Raw genomic sequence first — 26817 nt, forward strand, 5'->3', positions numbered from 1 at the left:
TTCTTGTGGACATTGGACTTTAGTGCACCTTGAACTTTCTCATTCAGTACAGATTGCAAATCCCTTTCCTACCCTTGGGGCTTCGATATATTAACTGATGAGTACTTTGAACCATCCATGCCCCAGTCAGCTGCAGTAGTGGGTGGAAAGGTGGCCCAAAGATATGTTCATTTCCTAATCCCTAGGATCTGTAAATGTTACCTTTTTAGGAAAGTAAGAAATACTTTGCAAATATGATTACGTTAAGGATCTTACTCTAAGGAGATCATCCCTATCCTCGTTTCTCCCTAAATGCTATTGTAAGTATCCTTATAAGAGAAAGGAGAGGGAGATTTCCCAGACACAGAGAAAACAATGTGAAGACGGAGGCACAGATCGATTGGAGTGATGTGGCCACAAGTCAAGGAATGCCTGCAGCTCCGAGGTGCTGGAAGAGGCCAGGAACAGGTTCTCCCGTAGAGTCTCTGGAGAGATCAAAGCCCTGCTGACCCCTTCATTTCTGCTCAGTGAAACTGATGTACTGGACTTGGGGCCTCCTGAACTGTGAGGGAATAAATTCCTGTTGTTTAAGCCACCAAGTTTGTGATAGTTTGTTACAGCAGCCATAGGAAACTAATGCAGGTGCCTTTCAGCTCACTGTTGGGTTTTGGTAGCATGCTGTCCCTGTCTACCCAGCAGTACGTATTTGTGTAATAGAGTTAATATTTCATTGCATGACTCTGTTATAAAAATAAATTGAAATTATAGAAAGGTTTGGTGTATGTGTGTGAACACACACATATATATTTGTACACACTGCTGTGGCCTGTTACCTTAATGTGATTGAGATAAAGACGGAAATCATTAGGGTGGGTCTTTAACCTCAATTAGGTGCTCGTTAGATTTAAACTGTGTTTAATGGTGAAGCAAAAGAACACAATTAATGAACACGTTCCGAATGCTGGAGTTATTCTGTTGAAGGTTGTTTCTAAAAACGTGAGAGATAATTAGGGATTTTAATAAACTTCTGTTGCACTAGGGAATAGATCATCTCTTACAACGTTTCCTGTGCTTTGATTTTCAGGTGTACCACTTTCCTCATTTCTGAAATAAGGATATCTTACAATCAATGTGTTCCATTAATGTCTTTTTCCCTCATGCAAAAAATGTTACAGAATTAATGATGTTGCTCTGAAGCAAATGTGTCTTAGAGTTGTGGTACTTGAACTGGTCTTTTGTTTGGCTTTTCAGATTTGATTCTTGGATATTCAACTTGAGCACGTTTTCTGAAATGCATTATGTTAGAAGACAAGCAGTACCTATATGAAGTTCTGAAATCTTTACTGTTCTCATTTAATGATTGTTTTTGGCTTTAGTTCCCAGGAGCTACTACCAAGATAGAAACTAAACCTTATAATAACTCTGCTTGTTGAGATACAGACTCTTTAGTGGAAAAATCACAGGCTTTAGATGTAGGCAGACCTCGATTCTTAATCTGGGTCTGCTGATTAGCTATGATATCAGGCAAGCTATTTAATTAGTTTCTTCATTGGTAAATTGGGGATAATACCCATATTTCAGGCTTGGGATGATTAAATGAGGTAATCTATTTAAAGTATTAAATAGGGCTGGTCCAAAACCACATAGCCCACCTTTTTTTGCCTTTATTTTTATCCAGCCTGCTTGATGCCCAGTAAAGATTTGACCCTTGGGAAACAACAACTAGCATTCACCATGAATAAGGCTCATTCTGACTTCAATTTTGCTGCTCATGGCTTTTTATGTTCCCGCTATGGTTTCTTCATCTTGTTTTACTTATGTAAGTTGATTAATTTCTTGATGGTCCACCTCAAATTCTCCTTTCTCTGTCTACAACACACTTAGATTAATCATTTCTTGCACACTTGTAGCTGATGACATAATCGTAACCTTTGATCTTACACCATTCTCTGTCGTGTGTATATCATGTTTGTATCAAATAGATAGAAAGCTTCTGCCTCAGCACTTGTATCCAGAACATGTAAAGGATTTGGTCAAATCAATGCAGAATAGACTGCCAACCCAATAGAAAAAGTGGAAAAAGACTTCAACAGACACTTCGTAAGAGTGTCTAAGATGTACAACAAACATCTGAATGTTGCCTAACTTCATTAGTCCTTAGGAAAAGGACAATTAAACCGTAATGTGATTCCTCTACACACCCACCAGAATGGCTGAAATGAAGAAAGACAGTAAAGTGTTGGTGGGAATGTAGAACAATTGAAACTCTCATACTCTGCTGGTAGGAATGTAAATTGGTGCAAGCATTTTGGAAAACTGCCAATAAAGTTCAACACAGACCCAGTGATCCAGTTATTCTACTCCTAGGAATGTGCGTATGTATGTGTGGGTACATGTGCAGGACATGTACAAGAATATTCCTCGTAGCGCAAACTGTCCATCAACTGGAGAATAGATACATTGTGGAATGTTCCTCCAGTGGAATAATGTCATTCTATACACGAGTGAGAATGAACTAACTACTGCTATACTCAACAACATGAATTAATCTCACAAACATAGCCTTAGCTTAAGTAGCCAGGCACAAAAGAATATGTATTCTATGGTTCTGTTAATATAAGTTGCAAAAAAGGATCGTGTGACCTTTGGGCAAGTTGAGTTTGGAGGAGCATAGTATTGGTAAGAGGCACTGGGGCAGGCTTCTAAGAAGCTTATAATGTTCCATTTTTTACAATTTATTTTGCAATTACAGTTGACATACAATATTATATTAGTTTCAGGTGTGCAACATAATGATTAGACATTTATATAATTTACAAAGTGATCACCCTGCTAAATCTAGTACCGATCTAACACCATACGTAGTTATGACGATATTATTGACTCTAATCCCTGTGCTGTGCTTTACATCTCCCTGGCTGTTTTTAAAACTGGCAATTCGTATTTTTTAATCCCTTTCATTTTTTCACTCATCCGCTCAACCCCCCTCCCATCCGGGGACCATGAATTTGTTCTCTGTATCTATGAGTTCATTTCTGTTTTGTTTGTTTGTTTTAGATTCCACATGTAAGTGAAATCAGTCATATGGTAGTTTATTTTTAATTTTTTGAGGAACCTCCATCCTGTTTTCCATAGTGGCTGCATTAATTTACATTCCCACCAACAGTGCACAAGGGTTCCCTTTCTTCACATCCTCCCTAGCACTTGTTGCTGTTTTGTTGATTTATTGATGATGGTCATTCTGACAGGTGTGAGATGATGTAACATTGTGGTTTTAATTTGCGTGTCTGTGATGAATAGTGATGTTGAGCATCTTTTCATATGTCTTTTGGCCATGTGTATATCCTCCTTGGAGAAATACCTGTTCAGGTCTTCTGCCCATTTTTCAGTCGGATTCTTTTTCTTTTTCTTTTTTTTTTTTTGGTGTTAAATTATATGAGTTCCTTATATACTTTGGTTATTAACCACTTATCCGATGTGTCATTGGCACATAATCTTCTCCCATTCAGTATGTTGTCGTTTTGCTTTGTCGATGGTTTCTTTCACTGTGCAAAAACTCTTTAGTTTGATGTAGTCCCATTTTTTTTTTCTTTTGTTTCCCTTGCCTGAGGAAACACATTAAAAAAAAATATTAGTAAGGGTAATAATGTTTGAGAGTTTACTTGCCATATTTTCTTCTAGGAATTTTTGGTTTTGGGTCTTACATTTAAGTCTTTAATCTATTTTGAGTTTATGCTTGTCTATGGCTTAAGAAAATGATCCAGTCTGTTGTTCTTTTGCAAGTATCTGTAATGTTCCATTTCTTGAACTTGATGGTAGTTGCTGTGATTTGTTGATTTAGTGAAACTTCATCAATCTGTATATGTATGATTTGTTGCACTTTTCTGTATGCATGCACACTAAACTTGAACAAGTTTACTTTACAAAAAGTTCATCATTGTCAGTTAGCAGAGTGCTTGGCAGCCCATGGGTGCCTAATTGTGTAATAAACATTTGTTGGTTTTACTTGAGTTTTACATTTCAGTATTTTATAAAATTGTTCACATGAAATATTCTAGTGTTTTCTGATCTCAAACATACATATCTTCTGCACAGCAACCATTCCCCCTCCCTGCCTACCTTGTCAACCTGCAAGCCTTTCTGAGCCATTGCCAAAATTACGAAAGATAATGCTTATTTGGTCTCAGTACAAATGTCCTTGCCATGATTTTTAATAAATGCCTTCAAAGAATGTCACAACATGTAAATTTAGAGGGTCAGCCTTCAAGCTAAACTACTATGGGTCTTGTGAGACCAGTTATGAGTAATAGTTTGATGAAAGGTATTAAAAGCCTGGACTGACACTTTAAAAGAGCTAAAATTTTTTTTACAGCAACGAGGTTGTATCCCAAACCTATTAAATGGAGAAGCATGTGTGTGCAGTGACCTTGAGATTGACTAGACCTGCATTTGAGAGTTGACAGGAATGGTTTACAGATGAATGAAATAAGAAGCATGTGTAGTGGGTATACTGTTACATTTGATAGGAAGAATGAAAACAAGAGCTTTAAATTTCATTTAAAACCTTGGTACTTAAAAAGAACAACCTAAGAATTGAATTTGTCTTTCTGTTAGTAAAACTTAAAAATGTTAAGGCGCTAGGTACTTTTTTCACCGCTCCTTTTTGCCTAGTCTTTCTTCTTTAGTTCTTTACTTTCTTGTTCATGTCCCCTCCCCTGTCTCCTCTCTCCTTCCTCTCCTTCTGTCTCTCCTCTCCCACCTCTTTTCTCTCTTCCTTTCCATTCTGGAAGGTAATCTTTGTTGGAGATGTCTTGGCTCCCTTTGTAGCCTGAGTGTGTGTGGGGGGGTCCTTTTTCCTTCTGACTAAGCAGCTCACAAGAGTTCTTTGGGAAGGAAATGTTTTAACTTCTTGTCTCCCTTTGGGAGTACATTTGGAAAAATGAGCCAGGGATGGAGAGGCTATGGAGTTGTAGAACCTTCATTCAGATGGAGCCCAGCAGGGACCCCTGTGAACGGGTGAGTACGAGTGGTAATCATACTAGAGACCATTGGTAAAACTTTTGGTGGTTCATTCATGACAGCTACTCTATACCAGTCATTTTCTTTAATATTTTTATTTTAAAATGTTATTTCTAGTTAGTCACAGTTATTCTGATTTTCTGGCTTTAAAAAGTGTGAAAGATAATTTTTATTTTATATAGTAAATTCCATCTTGCAGAAGTGTTTCATTCTTCCATTGTATTACTGAGCAATATTATAGATGTTTTCATAGAGATTGTCATGTAAGAACGAAGATAAGGAAAATACTAATTCTGTGTCTTGATGCACAGTGTTTTAAGAGATAAAGCACATATTTTTGTTTTTTAAATATTTTTTTTATTTTTCAATTACAGTTGGTATATAATATTATATTACTTTCAGGTATACAGCATAGTGATTAGATATTTATATAACTTACAAGATGATCACCCCAATAAATCTAGTATCCATCTGACACATAGTTATTACAATATTATTGACTATACAAAGTTATTACAATATTATTGACTATATTCCTTACGCTGTATTTTACATCCCCACAACTATTTCGTAGCTACCAATTTGTACCTCTTAATTCCTTCCCCTTTACACCCATTTCCCAACCCCCCTTCTATCTGGCAACCGTCAAAATGTTCTCTGTATCCATGAGTTTGTTGCTGTTTTGTTTGTTTATTTTGTTCTTTAGATTCCACATGTAAGTGAAATCATATGGCATTTGACTTTCTCTGTCTGACTTCCTCCACTTAGCACAACACCCTCTAGGTCCATCCATGTTGTTGCAGATGGCAAGGTTTCATTCTTTCTTAGGGCTGAGTAATATTCTACTGTATATACTCATATGTATCACCTGTATCCACCTATCCATCAATGGACACCCAGGCTGCCTCCACATCTTGGCCATTGTAAACCATGCTGCAATGAGCATATGGATGCACACGTCCCCTCAAAGTAGTGTTTTGGTTTTCTTCAGATGAATATTCAGAAGTGGGATTACTGGATCCTTCTTTGTCTCTTGTTATATAGCCTTTGTTTTAAAGTTTATTTTGGTATAAGTATTGCTACCCTATGTTTTAAAAAAAATTTCATTTTCATGAAATATCTTTTTCCATCCCTTTACTTTCACTCTGTGTGTGTCTTTCAAACTAAAGTGAGTCTCTTCTACGGGTCTTGTTTTGTTATCTATTCAGCCACCCTATGTCTTTTGATTGGAGCATTTAATAATCCATTTACATTTAAAGTAATTATTGATAGGTATGTAGTTATTGCCATTTTATTATTCATATATTTGATCTTATTTGTTCTTCTTCTTAAAGAAGTCCCTTTAACATTTCTGGTAATACTGGTTTGGTGGTGATGAACTCTTTTAGCTTTTTCTTGTCTGAGAAGCAATTTCTCTGCCCTTTGATTTAAATGATAGTTTTGCTGGGTAGAGTCATCTTGGGTGTAGGTCCTTGCTTTTTATCTCTTTGACTGTTTTCTGCCAGTTCCTATGGCCTGTAAAGTTTCTGATGAGAAATCAGCTGACAGTCTAATGGGAGCTCCATTGTAGATAACTAAGTGCTTTTCTCTTGCAGATTTAAGATACTGTCTTTGTCTTTAACCTTTGGCATTTTAATTACGATGTGTCTCTTTGGGTTTATCTTCTTTGGGAGTCTCTGCTCTTCTAGGACTCATAGGTCTATTTCCTTTGCCAGGTTAGGGAAAGGAAGATGGAGAGCAACTAGATTCCAGGTGCTTCAAACAGGCTTTCAATTCCTTGCTCTCTCTCTCTTTTCCTTCTGGTTCCCCTATGATACGAATGTTGTTATGCTTGATGTTATCCCAGAAGCCCCTTAAACTATCCTTATTTTTTTGGATTCTTTTTACTTTTTACTGTTCTAATTGCGTGTTTTCTGCTACCTTATCTTTCAAATTGCTCATTCAGTCCTCTGCTTCATCTCATTTACTGTTGATTTCCTCTAATGTATTCTTCATGTCTGACTGGTCCTTTTTTATGTTTTCTATCTCCACTTTTATATTTGCTATCTCTTTGTTGAAATTCTCCCTGAGATCACTGAGCATTCTTATAACCAGTGTTTTTGAACTCTGCCTGTGGTAGATTGCTTGTCTTCATTTTGCCTAGTTCTTTTTCTGGAGTTTTGTTCTCGTCTTTCATTTGGGATGTGTTTCTTTGTCTCCCCATTTTGGTGGTCTCCCTGTGTTTATCTCTATGTTTTAGGTAGAGCTGCTATGTCTCCCGGTCTTATGTAGTAGGTGTCTTGTGGGGCCCAGTGGCACAGTCTCCCTAGTCACCTAAGGTGGACGCTCCAGGTGTGTCACTTGTGTGGGTTGTGTGTGCATTCCTGTTGTAGTTAAGCCTCAGTTGCTGTTTGTGCATCAGCAGAAGGGATTGACTCTTAGGTTGATTAGCTGTGAAGACTGCACCATAGTGGAGAAGCTGATATGCGGGGGCTAAGCATACGGAGCAGGATTCACTTTAGCAGGGCTCAGGTGCCTGCCCAGTTTGTCCTTTGGGTGTATCATTTGTGGAGGTGGTTGGATGGTGCTCTTGTGTGGTCTGAAGCTGGCCACCAGGTATGTTGGTTCAGGGGCCTTTTGGGAGGGGCTCTGTTGCAAGCCAAGTTCAGCTGTTGCCTATGCCTTGCCCAAGGCCACTTGGTATGAGCTACAAAGTGATCTGCAGATGGTTGCCACTTGTGATAGGCCTGGAGGTGTGTGGGAGAGGCTAAGCTGTGATCTGAGGCTGGCTACCACTAATGCTGGGCTTGGGGCTGCTTAGCAAGAGGTATGGGCACATTGAGGCCAGATGCTGCTTATTAGGGATTTGTGAACCTTTGAGAGGTTTAAGGAAAGTCTGCAGCATGAGCCAAGACAGGCTGTTTGTATGGAAAAACCACTAAAGTGACTTGGGTGGGCCCTAAAGTCGGGTGAGACAGGGTTTCAGGGAATCACTAGGGAAGGGGTGAACAGTGTTAGCCAGGTTGATAGATACTTAAATATGGCACCCACTTGTATCTGCACACTGAGTGTGGGGGAGGGTTCCACAAAGGAACAATGGCTTCTGCAAGCACTTTTGTCTGGGAGAAAGCTGCCCCTCCAGTCCTTGCCCTGAGGCCAGACAATTTAATTTAATTCCTTCTGGTATGTCCCTGACACATTTTGATAGCTGCTGCCCCAGCACTGGAGCTCAGAGATAATTAGTCCATAAGCAAGTAAGTCTGTGCTCAGTTCCTTTAAGAGAAGCACCTGGAATCTAGTTGCTCTCCATCTTACTCAGCCGCAGTCTGCTGGTTTTCACAGCCAGAAATTGTGGGGACTTCTCTTCCTGGCACTGGAACCCTGGGTTGGGGAGCCTGGGGTGGGCAGGGACCCCTTGCTCCTCCGAGGGGACCTCTGCAGCTGAGATATCCCTCCTGATTTTTAACTGCTGCACGGGGGTGTGGGATCCCCCTGTGTCTTTGCTCCTCCTACCACTCTCAATGTGACTTCTATATGTCCTTAATTATAGGACTTCTATTCAGTAGACTTCAGGCAATTCTCAATGATGCTTGTTCTATAGTTTAGTTGTAATTTGATGCCAACACTTATTTATTTTTGTTTTTTCCCTTATTCTTATGCTGCACCGAAGATTACTATTTCCCCCTGGAAGCACATGCTGGCCAAGAGCTTCCCTAGATAGTTGAAACAAGAGGGAACAGATGTCACGTGTGACCTCAAATTTAATATCAAAAACAGAGTATTAAAAAACAACATTAGTAGCAATAATTGTATTTCTAAGGATTAATGACCTTAGTAGTATGGTTCAGAATAGTTATATCAGTATTTTGGAAAGGAGCAACTAATTTTTAAAATATTTCATTGCTTTCTTCCAAATAATATCAATAGTATTCAATTGATTCCTAAGTACAATACAAGGTTATTTTAATTTTTTAAATTAATGCTTCTTTTTGGTGGCTATCAAAGGTGAGAGAGATGACTTTGGCAGTCTTATTCGAAGTATGAATTATCAGAGAAGTTTCTATATCGAAATTGTTCCTCTACTTCAGTGATACTTTTAAAAATATGGACAGTTTGCTGGTGATAGTGGGGAGGTCTTTCTTTTAAAAAAATATTTTTTTTGTATCAAATTTGATTCTGAATTCTAGAGATAAATGTGTTTTACATTTTTACATTTGGTTTAATGAGGAAACTTCCCACAGCATAATTTCAGTGTTATAAAACTTGTGATAATCAGAATTAATTTATGATTTTCTCTTAATTTAAATGGTATCTTTCTTCCTTTAGTTCCTTTCCATTTTTCTACTTTATTCTTTTCTTACATCTCTTCTTTTAGATTGCTGTTAACCGTGAATACAAAGTTGTGTTCGATAAATAGAATGAGAATATTATGGTTGTTTTTTTTCAGCAATTAATGAGTTCTAGCTGGTCTTAATTGCATATGGCAACATGAACAATAGGATATTTCTCTTCATTACATCCAGGATTCAATACTGATGTAAAGAACAGAAAGCATTGAGTATGTTTTCATACATTACTGGAGAACACATTTTTCTACTTTTTCTTCCTGCCCAGAGTGTCTACATTTAAAATTCTTTGGCAGGTTAAACCTTCCTTTTATGGTAGAGTTACTGTAATATGGTATTAAACCAGAAGTCTCAATAGAGACTTGGATTTGAGGTACAATTAAATAATTCCTTCTTTTGTCATTTTGGGAGTTTGAACTCATTTCACATCTGTTGCCTCTTTCTTTCTCTCTCTTTCTTTTTCTCTCCCCCCAGCCCCTCTGGCTTTTTGTGTAGCTGTTGTGCTGTGGCCATGGGCTAGCATTCTCTTCTGACACTTTGCCACTTTTACCAAACTCAAGGGGTTCACCACTTGGGGTGTTTTATTCAGGAATGAGAAGTCATTGTCCTTAGGTAGTTTTATTTACTTCCAGCAAGTGAAGGAGATAGAGAATTCACCTCACAGGTGAACAAGGTTAACACATCAGTGTGAGCATTCATTGCTATAAAGTTATTTTTCTTCTCTTTATGCTACTGAATACTTGGGCAGAGATACTTTGAGACTGCATGACACATTGTTCCTGCTCCAGCTTTTTGCTCACTTATTTTATTAATAGCACCCATCCATGGGTTTTGCCTGCAGTAGTCACCACTTGATATTCTGCTGGTGATTTTCCATTTTCCTTATTTCTTCTCATTAATTGGAATTCTTCTTTTCGCTTTTTATTTGTTTACTCATTTATTTATACCTCTCTGCTGCATGGATATTAATTTATTTGGGTTATACTAATGTTGTGTATTTTGCTATTGAAATTGTGCCCGCTTTTGGCCAGTGGGAATTCCTGCAGGTTGCCTCCTATGTCTTTCAACATGTTTCCATCTTTTTTCTCCCCTGCTTCTTTATTTTCTCACCCCCTTGATGTTATCCAAGTGCATCTTATATTTTCACTACCCCAGCCCTGGGTTCAACCAATATTCCAGAGGGCCCTGGTTCCTTTTATTGAAAAACAGTATTTGGAAACCAAAATCTGGGTGCGTTTTGTAATCATTGTTACTGCAGTGCCACTGTTTAGTTTCTCTCAGTGGATAGAACTGTGAAATACGTGTGTGAGGTTCTGTTCTGATGTTGGTTTTATAGCCCTCTACAGTAGCTAGTGACTATTAGCCAATATGCAGTATTTTTAATACTAATATTGATGTCCCCCCATTTTGGTCACTAAGGAAATTTGTCTGAAATGCTAATGACATTATATTACTAATAAGCATTGTTTAACACTAGGCTATGAGCTTTTTAAAGTCTGGGGAAATCTACAGCACCACATAGACAGTAAATAAATTTTTATTAACCAATCGAATTAGACTAGTTTAAAAAATACAAATACCATGTAAGCATAATTATTTCTTATAGCTAATTAATAAAATGGAACGCGTATCCTTAAACTGGATAGTAAAGGAATTTCTGGCATATTATTGAAAATTTAGTAAGTACTTAAAATGTGTGAACTGAGTTTATTAGAACACATTTTCAAATAATATATTCTTCTTGGCGAAGATTTTTACCTCTTAGCCTGCCTATTGAACCTGCTAAAAAGATATTTGGAAACAGAATTCTGGTGAAATCTGTTCCCAATTCAAGATTCCCACATAATCTTTCTACATTATTGCAACTAGTTGGTACCCTGTTAGGAGAAACACAGATTGTTTTTTGGTTCAACTGTATCTGGAAATGATTCTACACACTCTGTAGGCACTAGAACATTATAATAGGTTTTGACAAAAAAGAAAAAGATGTTTCTGCTCAGTCTAGTAGATGAACTTTTGTAGCAGTATATGCCTTCTTGGTATGACAATCATTTAATAAAATAATGTTCCTGAGACACAGAAAGTGAGCAATAACAGGAGAGAGAGACCTGATAGGTAATGAAAGTTTTGGAGGTAAGCCCAGGAATGAGCACAGTTAGACTGTTGAAGCTCTCTAACAGTAATTTAAGGTATTTGGATGTGTATACATAGAGTTTTGTGCTTTTCTCTATATTTTTGTGAGGCTACCTATCAGATTGGACTAATCATGATTTAAAAAGAAGAAGTGGCGGATATTAACTAGACTTATTTCGTTGATCATTTTGCAATATTTGCAGACACTGAATCATTAGGTTGTACATCTGAAACCAATGTAATGTTGTATGTCAGTTCTACCTCGATTTTTAAGAAAGTTGCTATTTCTTTTGTGCTGGTTGTGATCAGAAGAGCTGTTTAGTGTAAACATTGGTTTCCAAGCTTTTGTAATAGAGCTCCTTTCTCCTTCTTTATGTGGATCATAGGTGTTGTTGGAAAAGCCTTGTAGGAATCAGGAGATGAGATCGGAGGCGGGGCTAGTGTCAAGCGCTAAAGACCTGGGGCTGGGTCTGGGGATTCCTGCTGATCTTATGGTTAGCCTTCTTAATGGCTTTGCTTCTATTTTGTATTTCTTTGCAAGTATGTATAATGTCCCCATGGTACATGACCTAACGTATTTAGTAACATTTCTTTGTGCATCATTTTCTGAGGTGAAAGCCTTTATAAAACACATGTTGCCCAGGAACATGATTCACACGAGCTCCTTTTGCTGCAGACATACCTCCAACTACCAGACCTTTATATTAGAGGGTCTGTGCATGAACTTGGGGCTGGCCACAAGCCCCTTGAAATGGTATGGACATTTTTATGTGTGAGAACAATTTTGCCCTTGTATTTTTGGGTGGAGGGTCTGAAGGTTTCATCAGGATTTTAGAAATGCAGTCCTGGTGCTGATGGAGACACAGCTGTAAGTAGGGCCACTATGACTCACAACCCCAAATGGGGCATCTTGCTCCATAGAAAATGAATGCCACACCTCTCCAAAGTCTTCCCTCTACTTTCCTTGGGGGGGGGGGTGGCGGTGGGGGGGGGGACAACCTTTTCCACCACTGAGCTCCTGCAACTTTTGGTTTCCCTCTTGTGCCCTCTACAGTAGGGAGCACCTCTCTGTAGCCCCTTATGTATTGGGTATATAAGGATTTAGTATATAAGGATTTATATAGTCCACGAGTCATACCATGCTATGCTGCTGTAACAGAGACCTAAGTATACAGTGATTTAAATAAAGATTCTTTTTCTCATTTGTGTAAGTCCCGATGGGCATGATTCAGGTTGGGGGATTTGTGGGCCTTCTGAGAGCCAGGTTCCTTCAAAGTTGTTTTGCCCCCATCCCCTGCCACATTGTTGTCATTTGCATGATAGAAACTCTGTGGCCACCAGGTCCATGTGTCAGGGGGCAGGACAGAAGGAGGAGTATATCTGATGCCTGACGTCTAAGATGTCTGAAGTCATATCTCTTCCCACATTCTATTGGTAAGAACTATTCATATGACCACTCTATTGCAAAGGAAGCTGGGAAATCCTGTGTAGCATGGAAGGGAGGGAGAACAGATTTTGGGGGAGAGCTAGGAGCATCGGCTACATTCTGCAGGCTTTTCAGTTAGTTTGTAAATTTGTTTCCATCAGGGCCTCACTTGCTGTTCTTAACATGGTGTCTTATGTATAGTAGATGTTAGATCATTTGTGTTTGTTGAATTCCCAATGGAGTAAGTATGTACAGTAAAGTCATTTTACAACTGATGATGCAAAAAAGGCAGATGCCATAGACAGCAGGAGTTCTAGCCAAAAGGCAACTTCTGCAAACTACATGGTTAGTATGGGAGAGATTTGGTCATGTATTGTGCTTTGTCTGTGGCAGTGAAGTTAGAAGCAGTTTTCATAATGATGATACCTAATTTAGTAACCTCAGTTATTGACTCTTGAAATGACGTTTCTTGAAAAAAAAAATCAGCTTCATTAAAAAAAGAAACAAGTGAACTTTACTTAATGATGTTGTGTGTTATAATATTCTTACTGTCAAACGTTGCAGATTTGCGGGATAGAAACAGGTGTGCACATAGCTGCTGTTTTTACGTGGATAGTTTGAGACAGTGGTTCTGAAACTCTAGTGGGTATCAGATTCAGAACAAGCTGAAATCCTGTTAAAAAATGAGCTGGACTCCACCCCAAAGTTTCTGATTCATTTATTTTGGGGTGAGGCCTGAGAATTTGCATTTCCAGCTAGTACCCAGGTGGTGTTGATGCTGCTAGTTTCGAGGTCACAATTTGAAAACCACCTGGTTTAAGGTAAGGACAACGTGCCAACCTATCAAAAAGGGCAAGTGTCTGATATAACCAATTCATGCTGGTAGGTTACTGCCATATACAGACTTCTAAGAAAAGTCTATTATGGAATGAAAACACGTGTGTTAATGGCACTTCAGATCAGCTGCCAGATACAGACACCTATTGTTCCACAGTCCCTAAAACTGTACCATTGCAGACTTTCTTGGAGGCAGATCAGAAATGAGATTTTAGTAGTATTTATTGAAGTAGTACTTTTGAAAGCTTGCTCTTACTGTGCTAGGGTAAGAAAGGGTAGGCAGAGATGTGCATGTCATCATGAGCTCAGACTTGGATGGTTTTTTCCTCCAGCAAGGTCAGTTAGGCTATCTGCTTTTCTGAGCCGGGAAAGGGCAGATAGATTTCTTTTGCTTTCCAGCTTTGAGGTAGTAGTGGAATTCTGAGGCTGCCCTCAGCGCCACAGAGAAGAGTGTGGTGATTGATTATTAATGTCTGCTGTGGCTACTGTTGCCGTCCCTTGCCCTCAACCTGAGCACTTACCATGTTTCCCTGGAAATAAGACCGGGTCTTATATTAAGTTTTGCTCCAAAAAACTCATTAGGGCTTATGTTCAGGGAATGTCCTCCTGAAAAATCATGCTACGGCTTATTTTCCGGTTAGGTCTTATTTTTTGGGAAACACAGTAGGTGCCTCTCTTCTAACTTTTGCCTCTCCTTCCCTTTCAGTAGATTGTGTGTGTGTGTGTGTGTGTGTGTGTGTGTAGGCATCTGTGAGATCTGTGCATCTATAACTGATGTATTTAATGAGGTTTCATAGCTTAACCTTTTTTCTACTGTACTTTTGGTAATAGTTAGGGACAGGGATTGTGAGACAGTGTATTGCAAAGCTTCCAACATAGAACTCATTGTGTTATACTTTAATTTTCTTGGTAGATTTATTTTTTCCTATTTGAAAAAAGATATGGTAATGTTATTTGCATATATTCTTTCCAATACTGGTTATGATCAGTTTCATTTGGTCTTAATTACTTATTTTTTCTTGAATTTTTAAAAAATTATAAAAGTAACACATTTCATTTTCACAAATCAGTCACCCCAGAAATTAATAAACATCCCTCTGTACACGTGTATGTGCACATACACACAGCCCCTCAAGTATTAACCTTTTGTGGTGACTAATGTTAACATTATGATATGTTTGTTCTATATCTTTCTCATATGGTCAGTAAAATACAACATTAAAATTTAAAAAATAAATATAGATATATTTTGCTAGATAATACCAGTCACATGATAATACAGTCCACATGATTCTCCACCTTGAATTTTTTAGTTAAATGTGTCTTGGATGTATTTTGAGATCAGTAGATGCAGAGATACAGAATTCATTATTATTTATTTTATTTTTTTGGTAAAAACTATTTGATTTTTACTTCATTTTATACCACCGGGGACAGAATTCATTATTTTTAATGGCTACATAATATTCTATAGAGAGAATCAACTGTGATTTATTCAGCCTTTTTGCTCTTGATGGCAACCATATTTCCAGTTTTTGATCTTCTAAACAGTAATGGGAAAATATCCCTGAGCATATATCTTTAAATACTGGTCTTTTTAGTTCAGTTGAATAAATACTAAAAGTGGGATTCCTTGATTAAAGGATGTATGATTTAAAATTTAAATAGCATTTTACCATATATCTTTCGAGAAGATTGTGTAGACGGTGATGTTCCCGCCTCCAAAAAAAAAAAAAAAGCAGCAAATGAAAATGTCTATTTCCTTACAGTGCTACCAACTCTGAATATTAACTGTCATCAATTTTAGGCAAAATTAATCTTTATTTTTCATTTCTCTGCCTACTGGTGAGGTTGAGCATCTTTTCATATGTTTTTCATTTATTTGCATTTCTTCTATTCCTTGCTCATTTTTCCTCTTGAATTCTTTTGCTTATCAAATTGTTGGAATTCTTTAGAGATATTAATCCTTTGTCAGATGTGTTGCAAATATTTTCTTCTAGTTTGCCATTCGATAGTGGTGCCTTTGTCTTTTGCCATACAGAAATACTAAGTGTTTATGTAATACAAGCTGTCAGTCCTTTCCTTTATGGTTTTGTGTAGGATTTTAGGGTATATAAATTTTAGGATTTTAGGGTATATTTTCACAATTCACCCTCATAATTTACCTGAGCTAAATAGGAAGTAATGTGGATATTGTCATCTTTAGATGAGGACCCCAATCTTCAAAGAAGCCAACTGGCCTGCCCGAATTTGTAAGTGGTGCATATCAGATTCGAATTAAGTTGTTTTTAAAATTCTGAACTCTGGTCATGGCACGGTGTTCTCATTGATAGTTCATTTTATAATAAAAGTTACATAAATCACTTAGCAGAATGTAAAAACAAGTATCTGGAGTTAATGAAACAGAGTTATAATCTGTTTTCAAAGATGTATGTGATAAAAGATACGAGTTGTATTTTAGTGAAAGATGTATTGATATGTACATCACAGAAATGCTTTGAGCTGTGGTATAATTACAGTCTTGCAGTGTTGAGCTGTGTTTAACGTGGTATTGCACAGTATTTCAATTATTTATGCTCAGAAACAACCAAAACCTCAAGTGTAGATAGGAATGAATACTGTCTCAGGAGAAAAATCAAGGTAGAGGGGAAACCACCCTCCAACCAGGTGTTTTAATGACGCAGACTGGGCCCTCCTGGAGAGTGAGAGCCGCTTCCATCTGGAGACAAAGAAGAATTACAAACAATACAGTAAACGCTTCTTCCCGCTATTTTCAGCTGAAATTTGAAGAGAGTAAAGATTCCTTTCAGCACACATTTTAATAAGTATACTTCCCCTAGGGAACACGCTCAAAAGCTAGAGGACAAGCTTAGGTAGGCCTCAGTGATTGTGCTACCAGACGTTCAGGGGACTCGGTCTGCACTGTGAATGGAGAGAGTTGGAAGAGGCCACGCAGACCTGGTATTCATTTAGATCTTCATGAAATGGGAACTGTTGTGACCGTGGTGCACACTTGGAAAAACGTGGAGCCCAATACAGTAGATATTTCTCTTGCACGAAAACAGCAGAGCCCTCGTTCTTCTGATTCCCGTTGGTTTATTCTGGCCTGTAATTCCTGTCACGTCTTCATCACCCCTCTCTTTATACAAAATCACCTGACTTTTAAAATGAATCTATTTAAAATGGAATCATGTACTGTGTTCTTTTGGTTACTAGTTCCTTGAGGCTATAGAAAAATGACCGCCCTATGAATCAGTGATGCCATAAAATCGAAATGGTTTGTGTACAGTAAGATTGGGATCCATAGTTATATATTATTTTAGCTGGACCTATGGGGTCTGTATACTTATTTTTATACTTATATTAGTGAACATGCCAAATATAGTTTGCCATCTGGATTTAAAACATTTTTTTTTAAAGTGTGTTACTTTTTATTTTGTTTCGGTCTTTTTAATTCAAGAGGCTAGTCTCTATAAACTTGAATTGTATGAAGTCTGACTTTGAAAAGCAGTAGCTAGCTTGTGCTTATCTGTCTCATCCTTTCTTCTAGCCTGCATCTTTAACCATCTTTTGTCTTCTTCATTCTTTACCTCCAAGATTTACTTTCAGCTCCTCACTGAAGCAATGACTAGGGTTTTGTTGACTAGAATTTCTTCTCTTTAGGTCTCTAGATCCTGGGAAGATAGTGTTGGCTCTGGGGCAGTGTCCTTCCCCTATCTCTTTCTCCCATCAGTAAACACTTTCATTCTGCATTTAGTGGATGGGCCTCTGGAGGATACATGAGGCAGAGTGTTTGTGAAAGGAAACTGATAAGACTGAAGACATTTTTCTTTATAAAAGAGGAAGGGTGGAATGTGGGGGAAAGGTAAGGGAATAGATCTGTTGTCGTTTATTACTTGTGCATTTCAAGCATTCTGTGGGCTTTTCATTTACCTGGGATTTTGTGAAACCAATACAAACAAATAGACTTTATGACAGAAAAGTTGCAAATATTTAAAATTTAGAGCAGTCTCAGAAGGCGTGGTCCTGTGATTCTGGTCAGTAGTAGAACCTAAACTGTTTTATTGTGGTACATTGAAATAGAACCTCACTCTTTGCATTAAGCAGCAGGGAATGTAAATTTGAATATCCTAATGTTACAAATTAATGATCTGGCTCAGTATGCCTACTTCTCCCCCCATGGAAGCTGCTTTCTTTTATTCTTCTGTGTTATATTTGAATGCTTAGCCTAGCTGTTAGGCATACTTCATTTAAATCGATATGTTCTTGTTGTAAAATGTACTTTTCCCTTTAATTTTATTTTATTATGATTTTACATTTTAAAATGTTGAATGTGTTGACTTACATATTGTCTTGGCTTAAGTTTTCAATTTTTTTCCTTTCATTTTGGGAATAGATTCCATGGCATTATGAGATTGGTTAATTTTCTTTTAATACTGCTGCTCTGCCTTTGAAGAAGACCACGAAGTTACTATAGTTAGTAAGCAAAATCTTGCATGCATGGGCAGGAGGAAATTGGGTAATCCTGAGAAATCATCTGCTAGCTTTGAACATGGGATTAATTTTGGTTTTGATTACTGTGTTATACAGAGGTTTGGGCGGGAAGGAGGAAACTCATAAGGGTCTGGTTTTATGACGAGCTTTAGAAAGGTTATATCAAGTTTGGTCTTACTGTAAATATCTTTTTGTAGTGATACCAGTGTCATTTTCAAAAAATGATTTATATTTGAGCATAGGCCCTGGTCATTCAGAGCAGGTAATTTTAATTTTAGGCTTAAGAAACAGTCCCTTGGCTTTTCATCCGTTGCTGATATTCTTTTGGTACCTTGTAAAGTAAATTGCTGAAGTTGTTCTACTAACAGGTTATATGAACTTGTAGATTGTATATGAGCATTAAAACTTAGAGTTAGATATGAGTGAAAACTTGACCTGGATTAAGCTTGCGCCTTTTTTCCTTTTAAAGATCAATTAGCTGCTAAAGTGATGTTTTCAGGAACAGGGTTCTTTGCCAAAAGTAGATACTGTCTTTAAAATTTGCTACTCACTCACTTTAGCATTAAGCCAAGACCTACCTATTGAAGATTTTAGGGGTGATTGCACTCTGGCTACTATCAATTGAATAGGAAGTGTTGATTTGGAACAAAGAGAATTTTATGTGTTTGAGACAGATTCATTTTTAAGTGATACACCCCCCTCCAAATAGCAAGTGATTAACTACTACTTTAATTTTCAATTAATCAAATTAGGTTTCTTCTGGTAGATTTTGATTACATGCAGTTCTAACAGCTTCCAGATACACTTCTCTTTCCCATATGCTTACCATATGCTGAGTAAAACCAATGTAGAATAAATTAGTGTGAAAGTAAGAACACTTAGTTCTTTTGTAGAGTTCATCTTGAATGACAGAAGACAGCTCAGAATCATTTTAGCTATGAAGAACCTTTTGAAAAGTGATATGGAAAAATAACCCATTTATGTGTGCCAAGGTCTGTTTTCATAAATGTAAATTTGAAAGTTCATTAAAATTTTGGCATGTGATTTGGAATGTATAATAACTGGAAGTGATTCAAAGCCAGAAATCTGTATCCTTATACCAACAACATGTTTCACTGAAGACTGGCTTTGTATGGTTGTTTAATATTTAAAAGGTAAAAAAACATAGTATTTACTCAATGGTTATGGCTCTGGAAACTGTGTTCAGGATGGAGAGGCTGCAGAGCAAGGCAAGGGAGAGCCAGCAGTCTCACCGGTGGCCCCAGAAAGCTCCCCAGCGACTTTTCCTACACAAGCAGGGCAGGTGACTTTGGAACACTGGCCACTGTTGGTGACCACTGTCTCTCATTTTTCAGAGACGCCAAGACAGAAATGCATGTTTTCCTTGCGGTCTTTGGGAATATGAAGATGGACAAGAAGGACATTTCAGGTCACATAAAAAGAGCTGAAAAATGGCCGAGCTGGGGCCAGGCATAGGTGGTATCTAATACTAGTAGCTAATATGAACAGTTAATGCTTGGAGATATTCTAATGTTACATGCCTGGCCTACTGCTAACCCGTAACACAAGCCTCCCAAGGTGAAGATATAGAAGCAAAGGGGAAGGGAAAAAAAAAACCCACCTAGGTTGGTGCAAACAGGTCTGTTTCTCGTCTGTAATAACAGAAGCGCATGCCTCCATGTCCTTTCAGACATCGTCAAGGGAGGCAGAGGAAGCAGTGCTACGGCCAAGGTAAGAATGAACCAGGAATTACTGTGAGGGGCACGCTTTCATTTTAGAGCTGACAGACCTAACCTCTTCAAGTTCTTACTCCCTGCCCATTGTTATTTTTGCTCTTATATGTGTGTATTTTGTACAGATTCCATTTTTATTCTGTTATTCCTCTTTATGACTTTGTTTTTGAAGTTCCTTGTTCCCTGACATCTCAGGTCCTCTGGTTTGTACTTAACCGATTTGTTTCCGTAGGAGAGAAAAATCGTTTATAAGGTGAATAAGATGATCACCAGGATGAAAAGTCCTGAGTTCACGATTATGTACTTAGCTCATATTCTGTCACTTGGTATGCCGTTTGTGGATGTTGTTCTGCAATGAACCAAGCTTGCTGCAGAAAGTAAGCTTAAAATCACTGTCGTGTCGGTTTACTTCCTCTTAGCCTTTGATCTATTTGACTTTGACACATGCTCCTCACCAACTTCTGTAGATTCTCAATCTGACAGGATGCTTTGATTCCCCGCTCCCGCTTCTCCCCGTTCAAAGTATCAGTCACCAGATTGTATCTGTTTTGTTCACTCCATTGCTGGGCCCTCCTGTTCTTTCACCTGAACCTAGTTTTTCCTACTTCCAGGCTTCCTTCCCTCAAATCATTTTCCATATTGTGACCAGTTACCATTCTGAAAACATGGGTCTCCTCAAGATTTTCTACCTCTAAGAAGTATTTGGTGGCTGTCTATTGCCTATAGAATTCAGTTCCTCACAGTATAACATAAGGCACATCACAGACTTCACTTGCCTACCTTTCTAGCCTCATGGTTGGTTGCAAACAGCCAGGTACCAGGAACCATACTTCAAGTTCACTTGTGGTTCCTTATCAAGCTGTGCATTCTCGAGACCCTGGGTTTTTTGCTTATGCTTTTCCCTTTGCCAACAATGAGCGCCCTTTATCTTCTTCTTGGCAAATACTCACCTATTTTTTCTTAAAAATAATCGCTTTTGTGTTTGGTTTTAGCGGAATCTCCTAAGCCTTAAAGGTGGCTTGCTTATGATGAAGTGTGTTGTGGTTGTTGACAAATTTGCCTTCATAGTTAGATGCTTAGCTGTGTAAGGGGAAGGAGACTGCCTTACTCATCGTTGTGACCCAGCATGTGGCAGACGGCCTGGCATACAGTTGGTGTTCCATAAATATTTATTGTATGGAATTTCCTTTATTTTCCATTACGTTTATAGAGAATGTGGGAACATTAAAGTAAATGAGATACCTAAAAATGTTGTATTTGAATGAAAATTTGGGACTTATCAAATGATTTGTGGACGTAGAAAGGGAAATATTGTAATTCCTTGGCACTCAAACTAGTGAATAGATACCAGGAACCATAACTGGTGAATTATCAAAAAAAAAAAAAACAACCCATTCACATTTGGCTAAGGAAAGTGTGTGTGTGTGTGTGTGTGTGTGTGTGTGTGTGTGTGTGTGTTACCATGAGAAATTAACCAAAACAATGAAAGACTGATTTGAAATAGTTATAAACAGTACTTAATAATTATTGGTAGGGTTGTAATGGAACTTAGGTTTTTGGACCTTGATTGTAGGGGGAAAATGTTGGAGGTGTGAGAGTTGCAAATAATGCAACTGAGAGTCGAGTGATTGCCTGTAGTTTTTCTGTATGCGCTAGGATAAGTAATTTTTCTGAATCTACTTTTTATAACAGGCCATCTGGAGGACCTATGTCAGCCCTGTGTGCTAGACTGTTGTAGTCAAGATGGAAAATGGTATTGGTAGAAGGAAGAGTGGGGAAGATACTGAGTCATAGGGATTTAGTATATAGTTTGTCTTTGGCTTTTGATTTGAATCGGGCAGTCCACTATTCTCATAGCCCCAGGGAGACATACGTAGGATATGTCCTAGGGCAAAGTGTATTTTCCAAAGATTTCCACAACATTGTCTCTTAGCACCTATCCTTCTTACAATTATATTTTGACCCTCCTATCAAGAGGTGGGGTCGATGTTTCCTCTGTTTGAAGCTAGGTGGGCTTTTGTGACTGTTTCAGCCAGAGTACTAGGAGATGACGCCTTGTGATTTCTGAAGCTACATCAAAACGGGTGATGCAGCTTCTCTTGGTTTCTTGGAATGCAGTGCTCGTTTGTGAAACCTGCAGCCACCATGTAGTAGTTCAGCTATCGTGAGGCCATTATCTTCTGAGGCGAGACCACATGGAACAGCTCTGAGAAGACTAAGAGAGAGGATCAGCCAGCCCTCTGCTGCCCCAGAAGCCTCTGCTCCCACTTCTAGCCACCATCTGCCTGTAGCCAAACGAGAAAAGTGGAGTCAGAACTGCACAGCCAACCCTTCCTGAATCCCTGACTCAGAAACCATGGAAAATAGTAAAATGGCAATTGTTGTTTTAAACTAAGTTTAGGGTAGTTTATTATGCTGGTGTTGATAATTAGAACATGTTTCTTTGGAGAAGCGTTTTCTGTTTTCTTCTAGGTAGTACTGAAGGAAGACAGGGCTAGAATTTGAAGTATATCTTAGTGCAGACTTAGAGTTGTCACTGCGCTAACCTGTGTTCCCCCAAACTTTTACATCCTAGTTGCGGGTAGCTTGCGGGAGGAGGTATTAAAAGAGATAATCATGCGATAATTTTTCCCCCTCTTTATATAACTTTACCTAATATTTGGTAAAGAGAGGCTAGCCAAGATAGATGCTTAAACAAAGCTGACTATATTGTAAGGGACCAGTCTGTTTTTGGGAATTAATACCGTGGACACGAAATTCTGCAAATGAGCTTGGGGATGTCTGTGGAGGAACAGTGAAGGAGGGCAAAATAGACCATTGTCAAGGAGGTCAGGGCTCATGTTGACCAATTTATTGTTCACTGTGCTCTTTTTAATATTAAAATCTGAGTGCCTGTTGTGGGTTGAATTGTGGCCACCCAAAAGATACGAACCCTAGGTAACTATGAATGTGAACTTATTTGGAAATAGGGTCTTTTGCAGAAGTAATCAAATTAAGATAGATTATAGTCGATGAGTGTGGGCCCTAAGTCCAGTGACTGGTGTCTTTATAAGGAGGCAACGTGAAGATACAGAGATCCAGACACACATAGGGAAGAAGGCAATGAGAAGACGGAGGCAGAGGTTGGAGTTAAGCTGCCACAGCCAAGGAATGCCAAAGATTACCAGCAACCACCAGAAGCTAGAAGAGTCAAGGAAAGAGTCTTTCCAAGAGCTTTCAGAGGGAGCATAGCCTTGTCAACACCTTGCTTACCTTGATTTTGAACTTCTAGCATGAAAGATTAAATTTCTGTTGTTTTAAGCACCCACGTTTATGGCACTTGGTTATGGCAGCCCGAGAAAATGAACATAGTGCCTAAAGATAGGGAAAATGAAAAAGTTATGCTCTTCAAAAGTTAGGAAAATGAAAAGATAAGCCACAGGCTGGGAGAATATTTGCTAAACTTGTATCTGACAAAGGACTTGAATCTAGAATATATAAAGAATTTGAATTTCAATAATAATAAGACAACCCAAATTAAAAATAGGCAGGGCGGCCCGGTGGCTCAGGCGGTTAGAGCTCTGTGCTCCTAACTCCATGGGCCAGTAGGCTCTCAACCACAAGGCTGCCGGTTCAACTCCTCGAGTCCCACAGGGGATGGTGGGCAGCCCCCCCTGCAACTAAGATTGAACACAGCACCCTGAGCTGAGCTGCCGCTGAGCTCCTGGATGGCTCAGTTGGTTGGAGCGCATCCTCTCAACCACAAGGTTGCCAGTTTGACTCCCGCAAGGGATGGTGCGCTGCGCCCCCTGCAACTAGCAACGGCAACTGGACCTGGAGCTGAGCTGCACCCTCCACAACTAAGACTGAAAGGACAACAACTTGAAGCTGAACAGCGCCCTCCACAACTAAGATTGAAAGGATAACAACTTGACTTAGAAAAAAGTCCTGGAGGTACACACTCTTCCCCAATAAAGTTCTGTTCCCTTTCCCCAATAAAAATCTTTAAAAAAAAAAAAAAAGGCAGAAGATTTGAACAGACACTTCACCAGAGTAGATACATGGATGTCACATAAGCACATGAAACAACACATAGTATCATTAGTCATTAAAAAAAATAAAAATTAAAACTACCGTGAGATATACACTTCCACTAGAATGGCTGAAATTAAAAAGACTGACCATAGCAAATGTTGATGAGAATGTGGAGCAACTGGAACTCTCACACGTTGCTGATTGATGCTTAAATGGTGTAATAACTTTGGAAAAGCAATTTTTCAGTTTCTTTATACCTTAAGCGTGTATCTACCAGGTGGTTCTTCTCATAGCTATTTACCCAAGAGACTTGAAATCGCATGTCTATACAAAGATTTGTACACAAAAGTTCATAAGAGCTTTATTTGTAATAGCTCCCACCTGGAAGCAACCCAAACGTCCACCAGTTGGTAAATGGATAAACAGATTGTGGTATACGAGTGTGTACATAATGAAATACTACTGAACAATTAAATCAGAATCAACTATTGATACACAAAACAACAAGGATGAATCTCAATATAAATAATTATGTTGAGTGAAAGAAGCCAGACCCTACCCCCCCAAATAGTCCACAGTGTATGATTCCGTATATAAAATCCTAGAAAATGGAAAGTAATTATAGTGACAGAATACACGTCATTGGTTGTCTGGAGGTGAGAGGTAGGGCAGGACAGGAAAGGGGAAAGGATTTTAAAGAGACATAAGAAAACTTTTAGAGTTGATGGATGTGTTCATTATTTTGACTATGGTGATAGTTTCCTGTATCACAACATAACTAATTATGTTCTTTAAATATGTATGATACATAACTAATTATGTATCACAACATAACTAATCATGCTCTTTAAATATGTGATTTTTAAAACATGTCAGTTATGTCTCAATAAAGCCAGAATAAAAATAAAGTTATATGGGAAAAATGTAGGGTTCAGTGGAGCGCTTAAAGCGCAGGAACTATTCTACCAGTACTTATCAGCTGAGCATCAGAAGGGGAAGTGGCCTTTCTTGTTCACTGGGGAATATGCCATGTCTTTAATGGCAAGAGACCATTTAAATCTAGAGCTCACAAGTAAACCAAGCCTTCCGAATCAGTTGGGGTTTAATCGTGGGAGAAGACTGCAATGGATTGTGGAGTAAGAGAATTCCTATAGAAATTAAACCTTAAACATTTATGGTACGAGCTTGGGAGTGAAGGTCCAGGAGGCACGTTGGAGGATCAGTGAAGTCCCCAACCAGTCAGTTTGAGAAGCGAAGCACGACACAAGGCTCATGGGGGCAGGTCTACAGCTGTCCCTCCGTGTAGTTCCCACCTCTGTGCATCTGCAGTGGGCCTGGAGGTGCTGTTGGCTGACAGGGCCAGCTTGAGAAGTTGGACAGGGATCTGAGAAGAGCAAAGATCAGCTTGAACCCACCCATGCAGCCACGTCTGGTCACTATACTAACTGTGACAACCATCAGAGGGTAATGGCTTGCGAATCCGTGTAGATCCTTTCAGATCTGTGCAAATTCTACTTTTGGTCAACGTTAACCTGGAACTACATAGGGAAGAAGATGACAGGAAGTGTGCCTGCTTCACCAAGTTGACGCAGCACAAAGCACCACGACTTGCTAATTAGTGCGGTTGGGCATTGCGGTACTGATTATGAACCTAAGCTCCTCGGTTCTCCTGTGATGGGTTGATTTTGCTAAATAAATACAGAATATCTTGGGGAGTGATCTGATTGGGACAGAATGGAGTGAGAGTTAGTCCAGGCATGAAGAATAAGGGTAGATCTTTTGAATCAGGGCTGATTACAATGTAAACAATGGGGAGACTCTGCATCCCCTCTTACAAGGAAGGTGTTTATAGCAACATAAACACCTTTTCAACACAGTAACATAAACAGTTTCTCAAGGAAATATTCTCTGGCATTCAGGAAATGTTTCTTTCTTTACAAACAAAAAAGTGTGTTTTTCTAAAGATTTAATTTACTTAAGGGCTCTGTTTAGAACAAGGCTCTGATTGCAGAGGGACAGTTATTCCCACAGCACTTTTGGGTAGGCTATAGCGGAAGTCCTTATAGAAGCATCTTGTTGAAAACTGTGGACTAACAGAGCACAAGTCAGTGCAGGTGTACCGTGTGACATACTGGGTACACCTCTGGAAAGTTGAATAAATTAAACTTTGGGGAGTCAAATTGTACTAGAAATTCCTGGTAGCCTACGATTTGGTATTTTCTTATGAAAATCCTTCTTGAAAGTGTGAAGACCCTTTGTTACAGGTAGAACATCCTACCTATTGTGAGACCACCAACTATGACAGGGGCTGTATAATTGTCTCAATCAGGCATACTTAAGTCATCTGTAGGGTGAATCAAATTGGTTCCTGAAGTTGGTCAATTAGGATTCTTCTATGAAGATTCTTTAAAATATTTTTAACTTGGAGCAATTAAAAACAGATTTCATCCACAAAATCCATTTTAGTTTTGAAAAAGAGGGAAATTCTTGAGCAAGAAGGTGTTCTTAATAAAGAATGGAGAACATATGCACCTGTTTGCTGCATGCTGTTATAAAAATGCCTAGTTCTGGTAGTGCACTGAAAATCCTGTTAATAGGCTCAAAGCATCAGTCACATGCCTATTTTTTATTTTTGTGGGAAGGTGTATTTAATTTAAAAAGTTACCAACAATCTCTAGGAAAGATTTATTCATTGCCGACTGTAGATTTTCTGCAGCTTTCCACAATTTAGAATGAGCAAGCAGGAGAAAGTTTATGATGTCACCTTCTACCTTAACCTCTAGACTAAGTGCTTTTCAAACTTTGCAGACAAATGACCTGGGCATCTTGCTACATGTAGATTGTGATTCTACAGGTG

The 26817-nt window shown here is 38.6% G+C and overlaps 1 protein-coding gene across 3 annotated transcripts in view; it reads left to right on the forward strand.

The window, feature by feature from the left end:
• The window catches only part of MLLT3 (MLLT3 super elongation complex subunit), a 256534-nt gene that overhangs the window by 71219 nt on the left and 158498 nt on the right, over positions 1-26817 (forward strand). The window contains exon 1 of one of the 3 annotated variants that reach the window (XM_033123722.1): positions 19869-19944. The exons of the other annotated variants lie outside the window; for them this stretch is intronic. Coding sequence (XP_032979613.1) covers positions 19884-19944 — 61 coding nt within the window. The 5' untranslated portion in view covers positions 19869-19883. Of the gene's footprint in view, positions 1-19868; positions 19945-26817 lie in introns of those variants that run through there. 3 annotated transcript variants of the gene reach the window in all.

This window comes from Rhinolophus ferrumequinum, chromosome 12 (assembly GCF_004115265.2).
Source record: "Rhinolophus ferrumequinum isolate MPI-CBG mRhiFer1 chromosome 12, mRhiFer1_v1.p, whole genome shotgun sequence".
NCBI classification, from domain to species: Eukaryota; Metazoa; Chordata; class Mammalia; order Chiroptera; family Rhinolophidae; genus Rhinolophus; species Rhinolophus ferrumequinum.